We start from the raw sequence: 24693 nt of genomic DNA, 5'->3' as shown, positions 1-24693 counted from the left end.
CTCTCCCACCCCCTCCACCTCCCACAGTATATATTTAATCAAAGACTGCTAAATGCTCTGAGCTACTTCTATTCTGGATGATCTGATCAACTCTTATTAAAAACAAAAAACAAACACACAAAAAAACTAAAGAACTAATTATTCTCAATACCCAACCTAAACAAATCATAATTAGGGCATTATAATCACTGACGTTTACCAGTAAACAGACATCATGTTCAATACGAATTAACTATAGATCTTATTCTTTGGTATGATTAGCGCACATTTTATTAGCGTTAGATGTTACACAACCATCGGGCCTATGTGAGTGGAAGCCCTGAGCTGTGTACCACGATGCAACTCTTGACTCTGACGGTGAACAGGGAAGGCACTATTCTGAACCAAATTAAAATCTTGACTATTAAAGCATCTTAAGATAGCCTAGATCAGCGGTCCCCAACCTTTCTGGCACCAGGGACCAGTTCCGGGGAAGGCAATTTCTCCATGAACTTTGGGGGCGGGGGGGTTGGTTGGGGATGGATGGTCCAGGCGGTAATGCGAGCGATGGGGAGCGATGGGGGGCGACAGATGAAGCTCCGCTGGCTCACCCGCCGCTCACCTCCTGCCGTGCGGCCCGGTTCCTAACAGGCCCCGGACCGGTACGGGGCCGCAGCCCAGGGGTTGGAGACCCCTGGCCTAGATAGATGACTGACGTATGAGCCAATGCAAAATAGGACTAGATCTTTAAAAAGGTTTTAACCTAATAGCAAATCTATGGTGCCAGACACCTATTACTGTTGTGAGAAAAGTCTACTGCAGATATATGAACTTTATATGGTCATAATCAGAGCAGAGGTAGAATGCACATAAAGGTAAATGGGCCAGACAAGACATTAATTTTACTTACCAGCCCACGTTGCACCCTCAGGAACCTCAATAAAATGCCTTCGAATTTGACCAGGTTTAAAATGTACATCTGTCAAGGCCAGATCATAATGGGTTGATTCATTTACTCTGAAAATTCATAAAAATAAATGATTAAACATGACACTCTCATTAAAAAAGCTTTATATTCTAAGCCCACTGGCACTCTAGATTTCAACAGTTCATGAGAAATGAACACAGGGAGTTAAAAGCTGGTAACAAACAGTACGCACAATGTCATCTCGGTTTTGCAACACGTTAGCGGAGAAACACTGTGGAGATGCTGTTTCTGCTTTTTACTTGTTTGCTTTATAATTTTTCTGAAGTCAGACACACAGCCCCCTCTTTTTTGGTTAAAGGAATTCTACAGCATTCACAGGATTTTCCAGTTACCAGCATCTGGGCTATTGTGAGTCCAAAATATTAAAATCAAAAGTAACGTTTTGTGCCGCTGAAGCTGCCTTACAGCTGAGACTGATACTAACCTCCTGCGTAGCTTCAAAACGCACCCACGCCACGAATGACACAGTAAAGAAGAGAAAGTACTTTCACAGCGTTTTTGTAAAGGATCAGTGAAACATAAAGGTCAAATGTATAATTACCCAACCCAGAAACCTAAAGTACATACTAAGGACAAACTCTAGTCAGTATGACAAACATTTAATGAATGCCTACTATACCTGAGGCACTGCTATTAGGTGCTACAATTACAACAATGAATATAATGTTTTCCTTTTCCCCAGCCAATCTGGTGGGGACGGAAAACCCAACAGGGACGTTGAACGTAATATGCTCTGGGGAGACAGGAAGCGTTAGTGGAAAAGATGCAAGGTTCCTGGTTCACGAGGAGCGGGCAGGGAAAGCTTCCTGAAGGAGATGAGGTCTCGGCCGACTCCTGAATCTTGTACATTACCTTGTCGAAGTTCCTACGGGACTTCTAGGGAATATGCGGCTGAGAATTTAACTGTTCTGCAATTTTTTCACGTGTGTGTCACTTGTTACCTCCTCAATTTCATCCTATGTTTCATATGGGTTGAGACCTACTGCACATTAAATATTACTGTGCAACTAACTCAATAGAAGCTGTTAACTCAGAGTTCTCTATTGTTTCCAGGCCTCTCATCTCCATCTTGCCCTTCATGTACTGAAGAATTTGTTTCGTACATTCTGTACAACGGGCTCCATACGGGGTCACATCAGATGCAGTCCCCGTGTCTTCCGTGGGCTCACAGTCAAATGGGGTGAATTAAAAATGACAACACACTAGCTAAAGTCAGTACCACAGGCAAGTGAAAAGTGCCATGAAGCAGCAGGGAGGGACTCCCTTCACCCAGAGATGACCAAGAACACGCCTGGTCATTAAGTTAAGGGACAGGAAACGGAAGCAAAGCAATCAGCTGTGCAAATGCACCCGTCCTGAGGAAACCGGGGGGTCAGCATCGGGGAGCTCGTGGAAACGTGTAATTTGGTGATGGAGCCGCGGGAAACACTGGCTGTGACGGGCCACCGTTTGCTATTTTAAGGAGCACGATCCTTGGGCACGCCGCTGAGGTACTTTATACAGGAAGCAGTGTGATCAGATCTGAGTTCCTTCATTCCGGGGTAGAAGACAAGATGGAAAGGGAAGAGTCTGGAAACGGGACTGGAAAAGCGGAAGAACAAGGAGATAATGGTAATCCCAGAGATAAGGGGGAAATGTGGGCGGGGGTGGGAGGGGACAAAGTCACTGTCAAACACTGCAGAGGCATCAGGCCGAATGAAGGATAAAAGAGCCTCTGCATCAGGTGTCAGGAGGGCGCCGTCATCCTGGTGGCGGGCAGGTGACAGGTGCTGTCTGTCAGTTATCCTCACCGTGAACAAGGAACACCGTGACCGACTACGCACCACCTTGAACATTAAGCAAGGAACAGAACCAAAACCCAGCCACCTGGTTCTGGCCTACGGATCCTTTAAAAGTTCACCCCATTTCCATAAACAGCCATTACATAATTACACGTAACAGCACGCTATCGGCACCGGGGCACTTACTTTGCGGCAATAACTGCAGTGATCGGTACTCTGAACAGAGGACCTGCGTTAGGCGATGCGATATCATAGCCACATACCTTAAGAAAGGAATAAGTGTCAGTATCCATAAACAGACTGTTTTAAAAAGAGAAAATAAAAAAGGGTGAATCTACTCAGAGAATAAATTAACCTAAGATTCAAATGTAAAGGTCCTAAATACAAGTTGGCATCAATTTTCTGATGTCAGGCCACATAATTAATGGCAAACAGCCTGGACAAATACACGCATGACAACCCTTGACTTACTCAGACTAATGGGGAAATGGACTGCTACACAAAGACTTCTACACATTTTAAAGACTAAAGAAAGTAAAAATGAAGATATCCCGATAAATACCTCTGTATAATGCAATCCTTCTCTTAAGCCCCTGGGATCCACACGTATGTTTATGTGTCTGCATTGATTCATGAGTTCCAAATGGCTGGGACACTGAACCCATGATGAATTCGAAGTTAAAGCTAAATGAAGCTGAAGGGATATTTTCTCAGAGTTTTCTGGCGTTAAAAAGACCAAAAAGTAAAGATTAGTTATTTTTTCCTTTTCTTCCATTTTAAAACGTTCTGTTGTCTGTCAAGAAAATTCCGCAGATAGATGTGGTTGGTTGTAAAATGCAGTAGGCACGGGCTCCCGAAACACAGCTTACATAAAACAGCCACAGAACCTCCCTCACACTGATCTTAGGAGGCTCAGAATCCATTCATGTGTTCACCCAACACGGCTGGCTACAACCTGAACACAAATCATTTTAGTGAGTATTTTTCATTACTGCACACAGTTAACAGAATCTGACCAAGAGAAAAGACTCCTACGTTTACAGTGATGACAATTTTGTTTACACTCGTTGAGCTGGGGTTCTCCCTGGCTGCTTCTGCTTCCCACTCTGTCTTACACCCAAGTAGTAAAAGTGGGAAAGAAAAGGAATCTGATGCTTTACTATCCACAATTTAATAAAAGCGCCAGGTCCCTAAAGGCCCATTCTACTGTTTTTCTGGTAGTCACACTGCTAACCGAATTGCCATTGTATCAGGGTCCCTAACTGCCACCAGTGTCCCCTACACCTCTATGAAATACAAAACAATAACACTGTCAATTCCTGTCTTCTCTGTAGAACACTAGCCTAAACAGCATTTCTCTATTGTGGTACAGTTCATTCAAAGCATAAATGTGAGCACATCAGCTTACCGTCCAGTTATTACTCACCAGTATTTTCTGGAAATACAGGTTCAATGCCAACACCGTGATCTGAAGGTGCAGCCACCTGAACAGGATCTCGGAGGTAGATGCCACGGTTATTTCCAACAGTAACAGTGAAACCTAATTTATTAGCAAATGATGTATTCTGAACGAGGTAGTCATAGGCTTTATCAACCTAATTAAGAGAATACAAACAGTAAGATATACACGGTTGGGTCAAGAAAGCACTTTATCGCAGATGACCAATTTCTTACCCGTTGTAGCAAAGTACAAGCACAAAGTCAGTGTCTCCATCTGCCTCTCTGACCTACACGGAAACCCCATTTAGGAGGGCAATTCTACCTCACTGGACAAAACACTGGTCTAGCCACTGGACTGGCCTTCCACTCCACCCGCTTCACTCCCAAGTGACGAAGCTAGGAAACCTCCACGTGCCATTACGACTGCCGGCTTCTGCCGTCTGCTACTCTGTCGTGAACTCCACCCTCTAGATGCCCTATGTCTATTACGTTTCTCCACCTTAGCCCCACAAATCCGTCTTAAGTACAAAATTTGTTTTCATACCCTCTGCTTACAGTTCAGAGACTACTCTGGCATATAATCAATTAGAAAAACTCAATCGTCATTATAATAGGAATATTATCCAGTAATCACTAAAATGTTATCCTGCTGATTTACAACCCATTTTTCGTACAAACGACAATACCTGAATAATACCATGTCCTTGGGCAAATACTTCTATATTGTCAGCCTTCACTGCAGTGTTTTCGAGAGCTCTTCTGACTGAATGAACTGTGTAGTTAACATTATTAGCTTTCAGACCTAAAAGCCAAAAACAGAAAACAAGAAAGCAGTGTCCATCAGGTGAGCTGGTTACTTGAAACACTCTCCGCTCACTAGTATGGATAGCGCGTACAACCTCTGCTTTCAACGTCTTGTGTTTCAACACTCACTTTTAAATCTTTTTTTATGGAAAAAAACAAAACAAAACAAAAAACCCAAAAAACTGACAAACAGTCTGACACAAGCTGCTCGTGTTAACGCAAAGACTTCATTCAACGAAAATTCCTGTGCACCCACTAGGCAGCAGCAGGAACACGGGCTCTGCACTGGGAATGTAAACGTCCGAGCAAGTACCAAAAGGCATTCGAATGACACCCTCCTTAAAATACTGCTGGTCAAACAGCATGGTCACTGGCAGAAGGTCCCTGCCCGGGTGCACATTATAAGCACCAAGGGTACTAGAAGGAGCCAGAAAGACGCTGAGGTCCCGCTGCAATTACACCAGCACCTCCGAGACGGGATCCCAGGCGCGGACGCTGATGAGAAGCTCCCCTGGCAACGCCAGGGAGCAGCGAGGCTGGGGCTGACTGTCCTCTGGGAAGGACGTGGAGGCCGCCAAGCGGTCCACCTTCTGATAACGACTGCTGTTAGAGGTGCAAGATGAGTAAGAGCACACTCCTGTCCCCTCCAGAACTGAACACGCAGACACTTGTGAGAGTAAGCCCTGAGCAAAACAAACATGGGAACGCTACGGCGCTCTGAGAGCAAATCGAGAAGGCGACTGCTGTGTCAGTGAGAATCCACGAAAGGGTGACGCTCCATGAGAACAGATACGTGAGTCGGTATCCCTAGTAGTGTCTATCAGAGGAGACACAGGGAACACACAGGCCGAGACACAGCAGAAAGGAGCTCCAGGCAAAGGGAGCAGCGTGCCACAGACAAGAGGCGCGAGCGACCCTGAGATACTCGGTGAGGTTGAACAGGACCAGGAGTGTGGGCGGAGAGCCCGGGACTGGACCAGAGGCACGCTGCTGGGCAGGGCTCTTCGGGCCCTCCAGGCTGCCCGGACGCCGAGCCCTCGTCGGGGCCGACGCCCCCCTGTCCAACACCACGGCAGCCTCTCGCGCGCCAGCCTAGCGCGCCGTCGGCTTCGCCGGCTCCGTGCCGATATTCACTGTCTTCTCACGTGTAACAGAAACCATTTTTTATTTTGGTCACGGTCTATTTCTCCTCCAACTTTAACATCAACTCCACACAGGCAGGTATTTTTGATGTTCTGTTCACTAATTTAGCCCCAGAGGTAAAATAATGCTTAAGACTCATTAACAGCCAATAAATATGCTTGCTGAGTGAATGAACACACATTCAAATCATTATCATCACATAAACTGTTCTCCACCTTAAACTTTACTTTGGGCCAGGACATTCCCAGTTGTACCACATTTTCTCACCCTGAGAAATTCAGGAATTAAAAATATCTGCCTGAAATAAGAGAAATTTATTCAATTACTTTTCACAGCCACAATCTGACTTTATTATATGCTACGAACATGAAATTGTCTAGATACTTCACACTACTTAACTAAGCTTACACATAAATCATGCATTTTAGAACCAGACCAAGATGAAGTATAAATGATACTTTGAAAATCCATGTTAGCACGTTACTTCTATCTTAGTAAGAAAAGTAATGAAGCTGTGGCTGAAGTACACGCGGAATAGCCAGCAACTCACTGCCGCCTCACTGGGAAACGGAGCGAGGCAGTAAGGCGAGCAGCGTCGTTACCTGACAGAATCAGGGCGATACCTCCGCACGCGTTGGGAGAAGACATGGACGTCCCGTTCATGAGCTGGGTTCCGCGCAGCGTCCAGTTAGGAACAGAGGCTATGGCGCCCCCTGGGGCGCTGATGCTCACTCCAAGGGCCCCGTCAGCACTGAACGAAAGCAGTCAGAGTCAGCTTACGACGGCGGACGCTGGATAAACAGGGCCTTCGTAAAAGGCCACCGGCCAAATAACTTACAGTACGACACACGAACTATCCGCAGTCACGGCTATTTCGCCATCACGCAGCAGTCTTTTCCCTCGTAAGCGGACACAACGTCTGTGTGTGTGCGTGTGTGCACGCACGTGTGCAGGCGTGTACCTGGGCTTACATGTGGCAGGCCATAGCATCAAGTATGTTTTATAGAAGGACAGTAAATGAGTGGCGCTGCTCAGACGCCTGATGAATGTGCTTTCGTCGTCTGTAATAAGCAGAAGCACCCTCTTGTCTACAAAGTCTAAAATAGTGCCGTCCAGGAGAAGCATGTGGGACACACATGGCATTTAAAGTTTTCCAGAAGCCATGTTTAAAAAAGCTAACAAAAAGATGGTTTACTTAATTTCAGTAACATGTTTTATTTAACCCAACGTATCTAAAATATTATAATTTCAACATGAAATTGATAGGAAAAAATGAGTTAATTTACATTCTTTTTTGTACCAAGTTTGCAAATCTGGTGTTCATTTCATACTTGCAGCACAGCTCAGTTCAGACTCTCATGTGACCAGCGGCTGCCATGCTGGACTCGAGCCAGCAGGGTCTGCTGAGTTAAAGCCCATAGGGTTCACCATCGCATCGTCACCAAACACCAGCTCAACAACTACTGTTGTTCCTGGCTAGGAATATTGGGGCTATTTGGTTTCACATTTTAACAGAGAACTGAAAGCAATGCAAACAGCTCCTGTAACGGGCTGGTAGCAGACCTTCTAGTGACTAACCTAAAACAAGTATTATTGGGTAAATATCTGTTGACCTGTAAAGATGTTCTCACCGTACTACCGAGTGACGAAAGTAGGTTATAAAAGTGCCTGAGTAGCGTGTGCTTCCACTTACGCTCACGGCAATGACTAAAAAGATGTTCTTCGAAATCCGACACATACATACAACAGATGATGAGGTTTAGGGTGATTCCCACTTTTCTCTTTGCACTATGTTGTGTACCAATGTTTGCACTGAACCTTGATATCTTGTAAGTGGAACAAATAACTGGGAAGACTCATGAATTCCTTACTCTCTATTAATTTTCCACTAGCCTGTTAAAGTGGCTAATCATAAAGCATTTCTGGTGTCGGAAACAGTGTTCTAAAATAGGTTCCATAAAATGTAAATAAAACTTTCACTGAAATAAAATAATAAAATTTTCCTTATATAAACCTTACATATTCTTAGTGAAGGATTGTGGACATGGGCGTAAAATTTATAACAGAATAGTTATGTCATACATCTAACAATGAAATAACTGTAATTTATTTCTTTAATTACCTGTTTCCCTAAAACGAGGTTGTTAATGAAAATGCAAAAACCAGTAGAAAGAATCGGCAAAATGACCAAAACTCTACCCCTCCCCACCATGCAGTTTAACAAAATATTTGTAATAGTCCCATGTACTACTCTCAACCTACCTGGGGCCTCTGGAAGACCACGTGTACTGATTTGCAGGTAATTTCTCTCTCAGAGAATACTCGGCAACCATCATATCAGGAGAAACGTAGGCACCAACACCTGTGGAGCGGATCTGGTCATTAACAAAAGGACACAAGACAGGGATCCTAATTCTAAACCCACTGCTCCCTCGGCTGTGTGACCCTGGTAAATCACCTACTCTCCCGATACCACGGTTCTCTCTCACAAAATGGAAAGATAAGAAAATTTAATAACCAAGGCAAGTTTACTACATGCCAGATGTTACACTAGGTGGTATGCTTTTGTATATAAAAATATCTACCAGGATTATTATGTGGATTAAACATAATGATTTATCTTAAAGTGTATCTATGGGTAAAAGAGAAAGAGAAATGTGTTTCAAATTTTAAAAATATAACTTTAGAAAGATAAGGAATCAGTTGATTGCTCTTCATTCTTAAGTGACCACTGTATCTAAAATTCTTCCAGCTGGCAGTAGCCCTCCCCACAAAAATGGCTGTAGTAAATAAGCAAATAACAAACATATAACATGCTACAGTTTTTTAGATAAATGTGCAGATGCAAACTAGTTAGACTCTGAAATCGCAGAACACAGAGATCAAACTCAGTTCCTTCATTCTACAAATTTGGAAGCAGAGCCTAGAGAGATTAAAAAAATTTACTAAAGAAAATGACCGGCAGAGACAAGACTTAGAATCGAAGTCTACCAGCTCCTCATTCTTCTTTACAACACACACATTTTCAGAGCGCAAGTCTAGATAAAATGAGTGAGCTAAGAGGACTCAGGTTAACGATGCTGCCACATAAAATTGTAATCGTTTTGTAAAATTTAGTTTAAAATTTTCAGTGAAACTGGGGATAAAAAAAATGACAAAATACTGAGCACTGTAGCAGCGTAATGTATTTTGATCATTAGATACCTTTGAGATCTATTTTCTGTTTCATTTTACTTTGTGTACTTAAAAATATCTAGATATCTGGAATACACAAGGGATGTATCACTGGCAGGCACTGTTATCTTAACACATGATTTAACAGAATTACTGAATCAAAAGGTTTCAAACTACATAAAGGGGTCCAGTGGTAAAGAATCCACCTTGCGACACAGGGGATGCGGGTTCGATCCCTGGGAACTAAGATCCACATGCCGTGGGGCAACTAAGCCCGTGCGCTACAACTACTGAGTTCGTGTGCCACAACTAGAGCCCGCGTGCCGCAAACTACAGAGCCCACGTGCCGCAAACCACAGAGCCCACGCGCTCTGGAACCCGCATGGCACAACTAGAGAGAAGCCCACGCGCCACAACGAAAAAGATCGCACATGCCTCAACGAAGATGCCAGGTGCCACAACAAAGACCTGACGCAGCCGAAAAAAAAACAAACAAAAACCAAGTTACATAAAGCAAGCCACACCTTGCTTAAAATTTACAAGCTATAAATAAAAGCACGTCCTATAAACATAAGGTCACTGATATTTCAAAACAAAAACATTTTCAAAAGGACCAGTTTCTGTTCTAAGCTTTGATGCCCAAATTTTGTTGTGTCTGCAACATCAATAATATCTTTACAACTATAATAACACCTATGATATGTACATATCTGTGCAGTTACTGATGGATACACCAGAAAAACTGTTTGGGACCAGTTTTTATAGTCAGGCATCCAATCACAAATGTTAAGAGGTGTAAGCCTTATTTTGATCCCAAATTTAAAAATAAACCAAAACACTTTAGGCCTCATTTACTACATAAGGGATCTCTCAATGCATCCTCCTCATTCATGCTCATATTAAAAAAAATCAGGGGTGGGTTTCATGTTTTGTGGGGGGTGGGTTTGCACAAGGTGGCAGCTACTGTACTATAATGGAAGTTAATTTGATTACTTTCATATTATGACTGCAACTAATTTTGCTCTCCCACAACTCCTGCTGACAGGCATTTTCTCCCATTAGATTACAGTGAGACAACACCGCGTCAGATCCTGAAGCCAAAGAGTGGGAAAGAGCCGCATTCACAGAACACGTGTGACTCAACCGCTTTTCACAATAATGAAGCTCCCTTCCTCTACATCTAAAACTTCTGCATGTTCCAACAGAAATTAAAAGAGGAAACGCGACTATAAATAAATTGCCCTACACTATAAATAAGAAGTGAAGCAAGTGTCTGTACTCGTGCTGTTTACTCAGCCTGGAAAGCCCTTCCCTTGCTTGTTTCTACCGAGTAAAATCCTCATTCTCCCGCTGCTTTCGGAAAGCCTTTTTGCCCAAATTCTCAAAGCAGAGGTAACTGCACATTTGTAATCCCACAGCCCTGGATCTGTACTTCCAGTAAACCCCTTACTCCAGGCTGCTGTAGGGGAAATTCTAGATCAGCAAGTCCCTACTAGATTTCACTTTCCTAAGGATCTACTTAAGGCTCACCGTGTCTTGCATAGAGTAGAGATACAGTTAACACTGGATGAACTGAGGTTTTTCACCTGCTTGTTTTTAAGTCTATTTCTAAAACAGGAAACGAACCTATCACACTTGATGTGGTTCCTCCCGGGCACCCAACTGTCGAAAGGCAGGGGCCATTATTCCCAGCACTTGAAACATAGATTATGTTATGCTTCCACACGGCTTCACTGATTACTTCACATATTCTCCTGAAAGAGAGAGACAATTCCGCTGAACATATAAAACTGTCCCACTTTTCAAGAAATATATTACCATAATTTGAAAATATTTTCAAACATGGTTTATATGAAAAAACAAACCAAAACAAGGGTTCTAAGTAGCAGAAGTAAGATGGTGGTCACGGATCAGGCGGGGTGCTTTAGAATCACTCAGGGACATTCTCAAACTACAAGTGCTTAGCTCCTATTCCCAAAGTGATTATAACACCAAAATACGCTCAAACGCACAGTTAAGTAAATTTCGGCACATCCACCATTGGTGGAACACGATACAGCCATCCCAAGAGATACACCCTAGTTGGGTTTTAGTGGAGGGAAGGAGTTAGGAGGCCCCAGGTTAAACATGAGGAAAATGCTAGATACAAAACTGAATATATGTGGGGAAAATAAACTACAAAAGGACCAAGAGCAAAGATGGAACCATTAGCAGTGACTGGGTGGTGGGACAACAGGGGGTTCACCTCCATCTACCACTTAAAGTGTTCAGAAATGACTCCTCGGGGATCCCCACACACAGCTGTGACGAGTGGCAAAGGTGAAAATGGAAAGAAGGCACTAAGAAGAATTCAAGTGTAGGATTTAAAATATGAGAAATCTGGTTAGAGCTTGACAGCAAATAAGAAAAATGTACTGGTATTAATTAAAGGAGACGAAGTTAGACCACAAGGAAGAAAATGAGATCAATATAAAAAAGGTAAAGGGCCAAGGACACTCCAAAGTGATAAATGTGAAGGAAAGAACACTAGGGAAAGAAGACTTTAAAAGATGGAATGCTAAAGGAGAGAAAGAAACACAGTGAGGTAATCAAGCTACTGAAGCAAGAGAAGAAGGGGCGAGATTATGTTCATGGATGAAACAACTGAGAGACAGATGGTACTTGTGAGACATTCCTTTCCTGCCCCACAAGGGACTTAGTACCAGTGATCTGAGAAAATTAATGTGTATTTTTTTTAACTTTTAAAAATTTTTATTTTTTAAATTAACATAAAGTAAAATTGACTTTCTCTCTGGTGTACAGTTCTATGAGACTTAACACATGTATAGACTGTGCAACCACCACCATAAACACAGTAATAATTTTAGCACCTCATTAAAAAATCTCCCTGGTGTTATCTGTCCATTTGTAGTTACATGTTCCCTTCTAAGCCCTGGCAACCACTGATCATTCATGATTCCAGTCATTGTATCTTTTTCAGCAGGTCACATAAATACAATCTTGAGATATACAAGATTGGGTGTATGTGGATGGTGGGTGCATGTGGATGGTGGGTGTATAGGGATAGGGGGTGTATGTGGATGGTGGGTGTATAGGGATGGGTGTATGTGGATGGCGGGTGTATAGGGATGGCGGGTGTATAGGGATGGTGGGTGTATAGGGATGGGTGTATGTGGATGGCGGGTGTATGTGGATGGTGGGTGTATGTGGATGGTGGGTGTATAGGGATGGTGGGTGTATAGGGATGGTGGGTGTATGTGGATGGTGGGTATATAGGGATGGTGGGTGTAACCAAAACAAGGGTTCTAAGTAGCAGAAGTAAGATGGTGGTCACGGATCAGGCGGGGTGCTTTAGAATCACTCAGGGACATTCTCAAACTACAAGTGCTTAGCTCCTATTCCCAAAGTGATTATAACACCAAAATACGCTCAAACGCACAGTTAAGTAAATTTCGGCACATCCACCATTGGTGGAACACGATACAGCCATCCCAAGAGATACACCCTAGTTGGGTTTTAGTGGAGGGAAGGAGTTAGGAGGCCCCAGGTTAAACATGAGGAAAATGCTAGATACAAAACTGAATATATGTGGGGAAAATAAACTACAAAAGGACCAAGAGCAAAGATGGAACCATTAGCAGTGACTGGGTGGTGGGACAACAGGGGGTTCACCTCCATCTACCACTTAAAGTGTTCAGAAATGACTCCTCGGGGATCCCCACACACAGCTGTGACGAGTGGCAAAGGTGAAAATGGAAAGAAGGCACTAAGAAGAATTCAAGTGTAGGATTTAAAATATGAGAAATCTGGTTAGAGCTTGACAGCAAATAAGAAAAATGTACTGGTATTAATTAAAGGAGACGAAGTTAGACCACAAGGAAGAAAATGAGATCAATATAAAAAAGGTAAAGGGCCAAGGACACTCCAAAGTGATAAATGTGAAGGAAAGAACACTAGGGAAAGAAGACTTTAAAAGATGGAATGCTAAAGGAGAGAAAGAAACACAGTGAGGTAATCAAGCTACTGAAGCAAGAGAAGAAGGGGCGAGATTATGTTCATGGATGAAACAACTGAGAGACAGATGGTACTTGTGAGACATTCCTTTCCTGCCCCACAAGGGACTTAGTACCAGTGATCTGAGAAAATTAATGTGTATTTTTTTTAACTTTTAAAAATTTTTATTTTTTAAATTAACATAAAGTAAAATTGACTTTCTCTCTGGTGTACAGTTCTATGAGACTTAACACATGTATAGACTGTGCAACCACCACCATAAACACAGTAATAATTTTAGCACCTCATTAAAAAATCTCCCTGGTGTTATCTGTCCATTTGTAGTTACATGTTCCCTTCTAAGCCCTGGCAACCACTGATCATTCATGATTCCAGTCATTGTATCTTTTTCAGCAGGTCGCATAAATACAATCTTGAGATATACAAGATTGGGTGTATGTGGATGGTGGGTGCATGTGGATGGTGGGTGTATAGGGATAGGGGGTGTATAGGGATGGTGGGTGTATAGGGATGGGTGTATGTGGATGGCGGGTGTATGTGGATGGTGGGTGTATGTGGATGGTGGGTGTATGTGGATGGCGGGTGTATAGGGATGGCGGGTGTATAGGGATGGTGGGTGTATAGGGATGGTGGGTGTATAGGGATGGGTGTATGTGGATGGCGGGTGTATGTGGATGGTGGGTGTATGTGGATGGTGGGTGTATAGGGATGGTGGGTGTATAGGGATGGTGGGTGTATGTGGATGGTGGGTATATAGGGATGGTGGGTGTATAGGGATGGGTGTATGTGGATGGTGGGTGTTTGTGGATGGTGGGTGTATGTGGATGGTGGGTGTATGTGGATGGTGGGTGTATAGGGATGGCGGGTGTATGTGGATGGCGGGTGTATAGGGATGGCGGGTGTATAGGGATGGTGGGTGTATAGGGATGGGTGTATGTGGATGGCGGGTGTATGTGGATGGTGGGTGTATGTGGATGGTGGGTGTATGTGGATGGCGGGTGTATAGGGATGGCGGGTGTATAGGGATGGTGGGTGTATAGGGATGGTGGGTGTATAGGGATGGGTGTATGTGGATGGTGGGTGTATGTGGATGGTGGGTGTATGTCGATGGTGGGTGTATATGGATGGTGTGGTGGGGGAGTCGGGGAGAGGTGATCAATAAGTAAACACTCTAAATAAGGTAATTGCAAAGTCATTCCTATGAAGGAAAAAGAGGTGAGGCAACATGAGGTCAAGGCTAAGCCAGTAGACTTGGCGGCAGGAAGATCCTGACGGCACAGGGACAGGGTGGGGCAGTGAGACACGTCCATGGAAAACAGTGAACATACGTAACTAAGTTTTGCTGGGAAAGTAAGTGAAGGCTGTGTGAAATGAAGAGGCTTTTTAGTTAGTTAGTTTTAAAGGCAGCAGGTACTAGAGCACGTCTGTGTAGTAATGACAACCCAGAAAAGGAGGGATGCTGCTGGAGCAGTCTTTGAGGAAAGAGGAGACGAGAGCCAGATGGTAAGTGCTTGAGTGGCTTTCAATCCCGGCACTTCTTTCATTACAGAGCAAGGGAAGGCAGAAGGTTGGCTCAGACAGGTCACAGGAAGGGCATGGAAGTTCCCTCTGAGTGCTTCTGTTTTCTCTGGGAAAGAAAGACGTGAGGACATCAGCTGAGGAATGAAAGGGGAGGTGCTGAAAGGCTCCGAGGAGAAAAGAAGGTGTAAACTGGCCATCCAGGAGTGGAAGGGCACGTGCGGTGTGACCAACGACGATGCTGACGGACGTCTCCGATCCGCGGTCATAAACAAAGTATGACATCAGTGTGACCTCCACGGACCCGGGCAGATGAGTGTGTGATCACTGAAGGATCCGCCGGGCTTCCACAAGTCTAGATTTTGTCAGGAAAGTACACCTGGAAGAGGTCAGGCTGCGTGTGGATGAGGAATTCTAGTGACGGATGGGCCCTCGGGTCCACCTGGCTGGCTAGGAGGGGAAAACTACATCAAAGATGTGACTGCGGGAATGGGGGCAGGGTTCTCAGAGACAGACAGTTATCATCTACCCACCGAGTCTGCTCTTTTTCAGTTGTGATATCCAATCCAGTTCTAAAAAGCATTTAATACTTTTCATCAGCTAAGCTTCTATGGCTGACAAGTGCCAAAGAACACTCACCCAGAATTTGGCCAGTGAGTTGCTTCTCCATAGCTGTAGTTGACAAGATCACACTTATGATTTATAACCTCTATCATCTATTGAAAAGATTAAGAGTCCAGTTTAGGCAGCCATTTATAGAAACAGATGAGCCAGTACAATAAAGGCATGGAATCCCATAGTTTCTTAACCAATCGTATCCAATTCAAATCTAAATTTATAAGTTATCCTCAGGCATATGGTTGATAAACTTAAAAAAATGTAGGAGGGAGTCACAGAGTACAGGAAGTAGTCAATAAAAAACAAACTAGCATTTGCAGAGTGGAGTCGGGGAGAGGAAGGGGGATGGAATGGTTCTTATTAAAGTCTAAATTCGCTAAAGTAAAATATAATTCGTATGTTAAAATGAAATGCAGAATAATAAATTCTTCTCACACTGACGGAGCAAGCCGGCTAAGAGATCTTTTTGCTTTTTAAAGTAGCTCAAAATAGCTTGCTAAGGGATTTACTAGACGTGAGAGTATAATGTAAATAATATTTTCATAGTTTCCAAAAACTTTATCCTAATAATTTTCAATAAAAATATTTTTTAAATGAATTAAGCATTTTTGCTTTTAAAAACAAAGTCCTATACACCAAATACAGTCCCACATATTTTTTGTAAATCCAGAGCAGTTTCTAAACCCGAAAATGTCCATGATCATTAATCATCAGTCTTCGAAGCCAACAGCTCACGAATACTCACAGCTCTGATAAGGCCTGTGCCTGTCTCCATTGTGCTGAGTCTTGTGTCACCGATCTTGATGGAAAGAATCTGAGCGCCAGGAGCCACGCCACTCCGTTCAGGTTCTTCTGGAAAATGCCCGGCAGCTATACTAGCTACGTGTGTTCCGTGAGCTCCTAGAAGCAAAAAGGGGAGAAGACGATAAAAAACATCCTCAGAGACTCCAAGGTTTAACCATCAGACTCAATTTGCACATTATTAATCACAATAAAATAGAATAAAAATATAGTCTTAACATCTAATAGTGTATCATTATCTTAAGTCTCTTAACGATAATTCACAAAAAAATGAATTACATACACTGTTCTGCCACCCTGGATTCTACCCCATTCACTGAGAGTGAAAATGTAAGTCACAAAGGCGAGAAAATATTTGCAACATATGTAACTGACAAAGAGCTTATATCCAGAACATAATCTTTCAAATTCAAGAGAAAAATGGGTAAAACACTTGAAAAAGCATTCCCCAAAAGAGAATAACCAAATGGCAAATATATGTATGAAAAGATGTTTAACTTCATTAGTCACCCGGAAAATACAAAGGAAAGCCACAGAGATGCCTCCTACTACAGTTCTGAGCCTGACAGTGGCAACTGTGGGTGGGGCCATGCACTCACAGTCTGCTGCGGGGGTAAAGGGAGCAGCCGCTGTGAAGAGGAGCTCCGGGAGTCTTAAAGAGGTAACCGCCACACCCAACCAGTTCTCCCAGATACTGGTCCAAATTAAACAAAAACACATTTCCACAAAGACCTGTACACAACTGTTGAAACAATCCAAATGTGCCTCAACAGGTGAATGGATAAACAAACCACGGTGGATGCACATGACGAAATACTACTCAACAGTAAGGAACAAGCTAGTTACAATCACAATATGGATTCTGAAATAGGCAGGCAAAAAAAAAATTTTCTTTAAATCCATTCATATAAAATTCTAGAAAGTGTAAAGTAATCTAGAGTGGACAGAAAGCAGTTCAGCGGCTACCTGAGGATGTGCGTGGAGACAGGGCTGGATTATAAAGGAAGACATGACAACGTTTGGGGGTGATGAATACGTTCGTAATTTTGACTGTGGTGACGGTGTCCTGGGTGTATATGCACCTATCAAAACTTACCAAGCCGTGTGTACGCACATGTGCAGTTTCTTGTACTTCAGCCATACCTCAACAGAGCTTGGGGAGGGGGAGGGGAACAGCTGGCTGTCCTACTTCACTCTCCTTCTCCCTCCCCAGAGGTAACCACTACCCTTACCCTGAAGCTGTACGCACGTTCTTCCCCTATGTTTTCATATTTTTACCACACACACACACACGCATAAACATAATATGGTATTGTTTGGCACGTTTAAGAATTTTACACAAACGTTTTACCATGAATACATTTTCTTCAGTAAAGTTTATGTATCTGAGATTTATGCATACAGGTATATGTAGATTTATTCATTTTCATTCCTATATAATGTATTCCATAGGATGAATAACACGTTTTTTTAAAAAACCTATTCTTTTGTTGATGGGCATTTTGAAAGTTTACAACTTTTTCAGAATTACATAGACTGCTGTAGTGAGGATCCTTTTACCTGACTCTTTGCACTCATGGGTGAATGTTCAAGGGTTAATATTTGGAGGTGAAATTACTGTTCATGAGATGAATTATGCTGATATATTTTTTTGTGGTTGGACCATGCTTATACTCCTCGAATGGAGCCTACATGGTTATGGCTTTAAAAAAGGCCAGGGAATTTCCAGGGAATCAAGTCACATCCATTATTCCAGCCCTAGTTCTTTAGTAGGGATCATTCGATTAAATTCTCTATAAGGCTGCTTCTGGCTACAAGAATTTGTCATCTTACCACTTCGTAAATTTATCTCTAGTTAGCAAATCTGAAGCGGAATACCTCCACTTGTCACTATGGAGAGCAGGTTTCCATCATCATATATATTAACGGAGTAATTCAACATCTCAGCTGTGCCAAAAGAGCCATATTCCTGGGCCTCTCTGTAATTTCTCAGAACAGTAGATTTGCTCAAATCCCCATCTTCATTTGAAGCAATGCAGGCTCTGTAAGATGAGAATAAAGAGTAGGTAATGAAATTTATCTTATTTTCTTACTTTTAAAAAAATCACCCAATACTGTTTCTCAGATGTCTTCTCACCACCCTATCTGCTTTTACCATAACAAACATGGCAACTGCCTGTTTCATGGAGTAGACAGTAAAGATTAGGTAAAATAACTTACAGGAAACAGCCCTTAAATGAAGTCATGTACAGAGAGCTTTAGGAACTGTCCTTCACGAAACTCCAGGCACAAGACCATCTATCTGCTTAAGGAATCAGACCAAAGCTTAGCCTCGACCTTTAGAACAGTTTAGGGTGATTCTGACAACACAGTTTAGGCCCTGCTTCCTTCTGCTTCTTTTAGAACTGATTTCATGAACCCAACCACATAGGTAGGCCCTCAAAACTAGAGGAGCTATACTGAGCCTCGGACTCATATTTATAACAGCCTTAGGCAAACATTTATTTTTCACAAGAAGCATTTTCTACAGTTTTATGGTTGTCCTCCTGTCTGCTCTTTCCTCATTTTATTAACTTTTTAATTTTTAAAATATATATTCCAAACACTTTAGAAGACAGTCCGATTAAAACTAAAAAAATCTAAAACAGTCATAAACGAAACGTACGTCATTTAAGGGTCAACATTATGTGTTTAGCTATTAGACCTTTCTGCTCATTTTCTAAATAAGAACTGTGTTTTAACAAGCTAAGTACATCAATCACAATCGCTATAATGAATTAATGGAAGCCCACTAGTAGAGTGTAGAGAGGACGTTATTATAAACACTAAGGCATACATTTCATTAACACACTACAACAACTTGGAAAGAAGCATCTCTGAAATCATCGGTTTGTTTTTATGTACACTCCAAGGTGTGCCTAAAATGATTTACAGCATTTCAAAAAAATATGTACAATACAGCAAGACACAGGAGAATGAACACTTGTGGGGAAAGTGAGGCAAAGAGAAAACAAGCAGCATATCAAACGGAGTCAGAGCTGAGGTTAGCGGGTAAAACGTCTGCCAACAGATCTTACACATCTGCTAGAAAGCAGCACCGCTGATGCCAAAACGTTAAGTAGCTGGCCAGCCTCCATGCCGGAAATCACTCTCAAGTCCTCCCTTTCCCTCACGCAGCCCACACGCTAAACTGCTAACAGTTCCTCCATCATTCTCTGGATCTTTCCCCTCTACCCTCAACCCCCTTTCCTACCCTCTGCTCAGCTAACTTGTGCTGACCCTTCAATGACATCTCTCTTGATGCTTCCTAGTCAGGTTCAGACGTTCCCAGGGAGTACTTGCTTCCAGAGTCTGGAGTCCATGGAGCAGCTTCTAGAGAGTCTGCTTGGTACAAAGAAGCTATTTGCCAAATGATGAACGAAGGCATCAACATCTTTTAACAACATTCTCACAGCAAATACTGTGACACATTTCACAGAGCACTTCTTATAACCACCATCTACAAGGAGGGACTCAACAATTCAAGCACCATATCAAAATATAAATACAAAACTTAGTGACTTCACTAAATAACTCCACAGAGGGCAAATGTGAACATGGTGCAAGGGTATACGTTTCTGAAGGTCTGGTTGGCTTAACTCAGGGGACAGTTGTTAGAAGACAGAGAAGGCCTGTGGACAGGATTAGAGTACATGTGTGTGAAAAGAATCCACACTTTTCATCAAACTCTCAAAGGAAAACTGAAACGAGGTCAAAAACCACTGGAAAGAAACCAATTAATAGTCTTTCCTTTACGTAGTCCTCTATAAATAGTGTTTCTCTAACCAGGTTTTGCTCCCCACTGAGGGACAGTACTTGACACTACGCATCCTGGCAAATACTTGAGTGCAGTCATACGAGGTTACCTGGTGAAGTGCAGAGACAGGGATTTAACAATTAGTAGAACTGTGTCAAGGGGGAGGGCAGACCTGACATTCTTGAAACAAAACAGACACTTAAGGTCACTTTACCTCCCCTCAGAAATGGTTGGCATTTCTGACATGAGACATGAGAACACCTGCAGACAGTGCCGAGATTTGCCTTAGGTGATTTGAGATCTTTAAGATTCGCTTCAAAAAATTCTGGATCTAACTCTGAGATGGGGTGGGGGAATCAAAGTCCCATACAATATATAGTATTGTGCAAAAAAAGTTAGATTATTTCTAGTAGCGCTTGAAAGCATGATTCTGCTGTGTTTTCCACTGATTATACTAACATTTTCTAAAATGTTTTCTAGTTATCACAGATTTCACTTCACTTAATATTTGATTAAATTTCATTTCCAACACAAAAATTCTTCAAGATGTCTCAGCATACTGTTGACAAACTATTACACTTATCACTTTCTTTGTCAATTGCCTTAAAGACCAAGAAAACTTTCTGGAAACATACACTGGCCCCCTGGACATCCTAACCCCAAGCCCTTCCCCTTAGGACAACGTGGTCTGCAGTGCTTTCAGCATCTGTAGGAACACTTTAATTGAAACCACCTATTGCTCCACGACCCAATCCCCGCTAACATTAAAGTATTTCCTGAAGTCCTTTTGCGTGTTTTGTAGTAAATTTTCTGTGTACACTGAATTTTGTATCTAGTATTTTCCTCACACTTAACCTTGCCTCCTCTCCCATGACAAAAATCACTGAAGGTTTATGACTGGGAATGACTGTATCGTGTTATACCATGGGGTAGATGTCCCAAAATTTACTAAACCATATGTCTGAACAACTTTTTAATATTACAAACACTTGATCAAAGCTTCTGCAAAGCTTTTGGAACAAAACTGTTCACAATGTGTGCACACCTGCACATATACACACACCAAAACATACTACAATACATGGAAAAGTTGCATGAATATTAACTATCATCTAGATTGCAATATTGTTATATGCAAATATTTTATTACCACTTTCAGGTCCAAATGGAGTAGAGATTTCCCATTCAACTGACAATTTTATATACCCATTATCAAAGATGAGTTAGTACCCACATCTGTGAGAGGAAAGCCCCCTTTTAAGTCAGTGCATTATAAGCTAAATAACAAGAGACAGCAATCAAATCACCGTATCTTGTTCTGTTTGCCACACCTCGGGAAACAATTCTTTGCAATATGAGCAGGGACTCAAACTACAAAACAATTTCTGGAAGGGTCCCTGGTTTATTGCAGCGACCCTGAAACGTGTATATGCCTAAATATCTGCATTAGGAACATATTCCTGCTTCTACACAGATAGTAATTCAAGAAGACATACTAGCTGACATAAAGAAACACAACTGCAGTGTATGATTCACTAAGAAAGAAAGTAGAAAATGTACATGATAGGTAACTTGGTATAAATCATCATTATTAGTAGTAGTAGAAGCAGCAGATACAGCTTACACTTATCCAGTACCTACTATGTCTAGAAACATCAAATTTACAAAACCCTCTAAGGAGGTACTATTATTATCCCAATTAACAGATGAGGAAATAGGCCTAGAGAGGTACAGATAAAGCATTCAAGCTCACATGCTAGGATTCCGTCTCAGATCTGAGCTCTACGCTGCCGCCCGCATCACGCTGCCTCGCTTCAACTTAGCTACTAGGTCTCTGTTGGTAAATCTTTACCCAACTTTCCTCCTCTGCCCTTAAAACATTTATAGTAGATGCTTTGCAACATCCTCGTGCACTTACTTTCCAACCTGCCCAGCTTCAATCAGGAACATTTCTACATACAACAATCATCAACCTGCTAATAGTATCTGTTTAATGACTACTATCTGGTTAATGAAATAAGATTCTTTAAAACAGATAAGGGTCAGCTTCCGTGTCTAAAATACTAAGAGGTTCAAAAGGCTTATCTAAAACTACCCAAAAGCCAATCTGGCCCTCAAGTAGCTGTGTTTGGAGATATTAATGTCACATAAACCAAATCTCTGGGCAGTTCTGAGGGTTTAATGTTCTTCAGAGCAGATAAAATGATTTTTAAATGAAGAACTGGAAACACACGGCTTACCCCCAGGTCTCACCATCATGCCACACCAAGCAGTCATATACAGGGCCAGGATCACTGTATTTTTTCTCAAAAGAGTTAAGCAATTCCACTTGACTCTGAAGCTCCTCCTTGATTAGCTTATTTGCCTAAAATTAGAACAAATGTTAATATTAGCACATTTTGTGCTCTTGAAAAGTGGTATTAACATACAACCAAAGACGCCAAAGACACAGTGTGACCCAACAGTAAAGTCATTTTACCCTGGAAAAATGTAAGAAAATTTTCTCTTTATATCTGTGCAACGTGTAGTCCAGTTTAGTGGCAGTAACAATTAAAATATTAAACAGTAAAAAATATTTCTTTTACTCACTATCATATTCAGTCACTCCCTACATCTGCTTTGGGAAAGACACAGTGCTACACGGTGGTGCTATCATTTGGCCAAGGGTGTTGGTCACATACCTATAATTGTATAATTCATTTCCAAAAGTAATGCTAAAATTGTTATAAAACAGTTTCTCTATCGACTTTTAGATTTTTATATCAGGAACATTTCCATTTCAAATTTGTTTCTTAAGAACCCAAATAAATAACAGGAACCATGAATAGTCTTACCTCTTTTAGAATTCGCTAAGTACATACTATGTTCATGACCAAGTACATACAAGCTGCTATTCAACCACTTTGATCTACAAAAACGGGAAATTCATATGCTTCAACCTAGGCACTTTTTTAAACTACATACTATATTAGACTGCCCTACATTCACCTGACTAGTCCTCATGAATAAAAATTTAAGTTTCACATGTTCCCAAAATCTGAAGTCGTGCTTCATTTTTATTTATCCAATATATTCAACATTTACTCCTCCTTAAGGAAAAAGACAATTATATAAACAATTCTGGCATACAATATAAAAAGGATAATTAAATTCAGATCCCTCTTCTATAAAGTTAGCTGTCTATATGTAGCACCTGAAATACTACATTTCACGTCTCCAATAGGAGGCTGAAGAACAAATCTTGATCTAATAGAAGATTATACAGCTGTTAAAAAAGGATGATGTACACAGATTAATAAAAGTTAAATGTGTACGTAGATCTTTACAGGCCAGTGGTCCTTGACCCAAGCTGCATGTTAATTAAAGCTCTTGAAGAGTTTTCAAAATGCTTGCCTCCCCTGCAAGGTTTTGATTTAATTCCTCTCTAGGGCACAAGCACTGACAGTTTTTAAAGCTCCTGATGTGACTCTAATATGCAGCTAGAGCTGAGAACCACTAATACAATTCCATTTCTGATTAAGAAATGCATGCCATTAGAAGCCTAAATAGACATTTCTCCAAAGAAGACACACGGATGGCCAACAGGCATGTGAAAAGATGCTTAGTATCACTAATTATTAGAGAAATGTAAATCAAAACTACAAAGAGGTATCACCTCACACTGGTCAGAATGGCCATCATCAAAAAGTCTACAAATAATAAATGCTGGAGAGGATGCGGAGAAAAGGGAACCCTCTTACACTGTTGGTGGGAATGTAAACTGGTGCAGCCACTATGGAAAACAGTATGGAGATCCCTTAAAAAACTAAAAATAGAGCTACCATATGATCCAGCAATCCCGCTCCAGGGCATATACCTGGAAAAGACGAAAACTCCAATTCGAAAAGATACATGCACCCCAGAGGTCATAGCAGCACTATTTACAATAGCCAAGACAAGGAAGCAACCTAAATGTCCATCAACAGATGAATGGATAAACAAAATGTGATACATATATACAATGGAATATTACTCAGCCATAAAAAGGAATGAAATAATGTCATCTGCAGCAACATGGATGAACCTAGAGATTATCATACTAAGTGAAGTAAATCCGAAAGAGAAAGACAAATACCATATGATATACTTACATATGGAATCTAAACAAATGATACAAATGAACTTACTGACATAACAGAAAAGACTCACAGACACAGAAAACAAACTTATGGTTACCAAAGGCGGAAGGCAGGAGGGATAAATTAGGAATTTGGGATTAACAGATACACACTATTACACATTAAATAGATAAACAAGGACCTACTGTATAGCACAGGGAACTATATTCAATATCTTGTAATAATCTATAATGGGAAAGAATCTGAAAAAGAATATATATATGTATGTGTAACTGAATCACTTTGCTGTACACCTAAAACATTGTAAATCAACTATACTTCAATACAAAAATTCATTAGAAGAAAAGAAATGCATGCATTAAAAGAAAAATTCAGAAGAACGAATGTCAAGTTGCTGTTACCATCCCTGGGCGGTGGCATTTCAGAGGCTTTCACTTGCTAAACTTTACAAACCTGTGTTGCCCGAAAGTTTCTGCAGCTAGCACTCATTATTTTCATAATAAACCAAGAATTATTTTC

The 24693-nt window shown here is 41.6% G+C and overlaps 1 protein-coding gene across 14 annotated transcripts in view; it reads right to left on the bottom strand.

The window, feature by feature from the left end:
- The window catches only part of TPP2 (tripeptidyl peptidase 2), a 69159-nt gene that overhangs the window by 24189 nt on the left and 20277 nt on the right, over window positions 1–24693 (bottom strand). For 9 of the 14 annotated variants that reach the window (XR_008618938.1, XM_055089307.1, XM_055089308.1 and 6 more), the window contains exons 5-17: window positions 24360–24416; window positions 22297–22421; window positions 18139–18302; window positions 16205–16359; window positions 15481–15557; window positions 10936–11063; window positions 8398–8497; window positions 6738–6886; window positions 4875–4990; window positions 4175–4343; window positions 3311–3468; window positions 2935–3011; window positions 890–996 (exon numbers count right to left, since the gene is read on the bottom strand). Coding sequence is in view for 13 of the 14 variants with exons in the window: in XM_055089307.1 (XP_054945282.1) it covers window positions 890–996; window positions 2935–3011; window positions 3311–3468; window positions 4175–4343; window positions 4875–4990; window positions 6738–6886; window positions 8398–8497; window positions 10936–11063; window positions 15481–15557; window positions 16205–16359; window positions 18139–18302; window positions 22297–22421; window positions 24360–24416 (1582 nt within the window). In the remaining variant the exon portion in view is untranslated. Of the gene's footprint in view, window positions 1–889; window positions 997–2934; window positions 3012–3310; window positions 3469–4174; window positions 4344–4874; window positions 4991–6737; window positions 6887–8397; window positions 8498–10935; window positions 11064–15480; window positions 15558–16204; window positions 16360–18138; window positions 18303–19513; window positions 19604–22296; window positions 22422–24359; window positions 24417–24693 lie in introns of those variants that run through there. The other 5 variants (XM_024123156.3, XM_028497945.2, XM_024123155.3 and 2 more) reach the window with 2 other exon arrangements.

This window comes from Physeter macrocephalus, chromosome 13, assembly GCF_002837175.3.
Source record: "Physeter macrocephalus isolate SW-GA chromosome 13, ASM283717v5, whole genome shotgun sequence".
Taxonomy (NCBI): Eukaryota; Metazoa; Chordata; class Mammalia; order Artiodactyla; family Physeteridae; genus Physeter; species Physeter macrocephalus.
The sequence above is the reverse complement of the archived record's forward strand: the minus strand, read 5'-3'. Positions and strand labels throughout refer to the sequence as shown.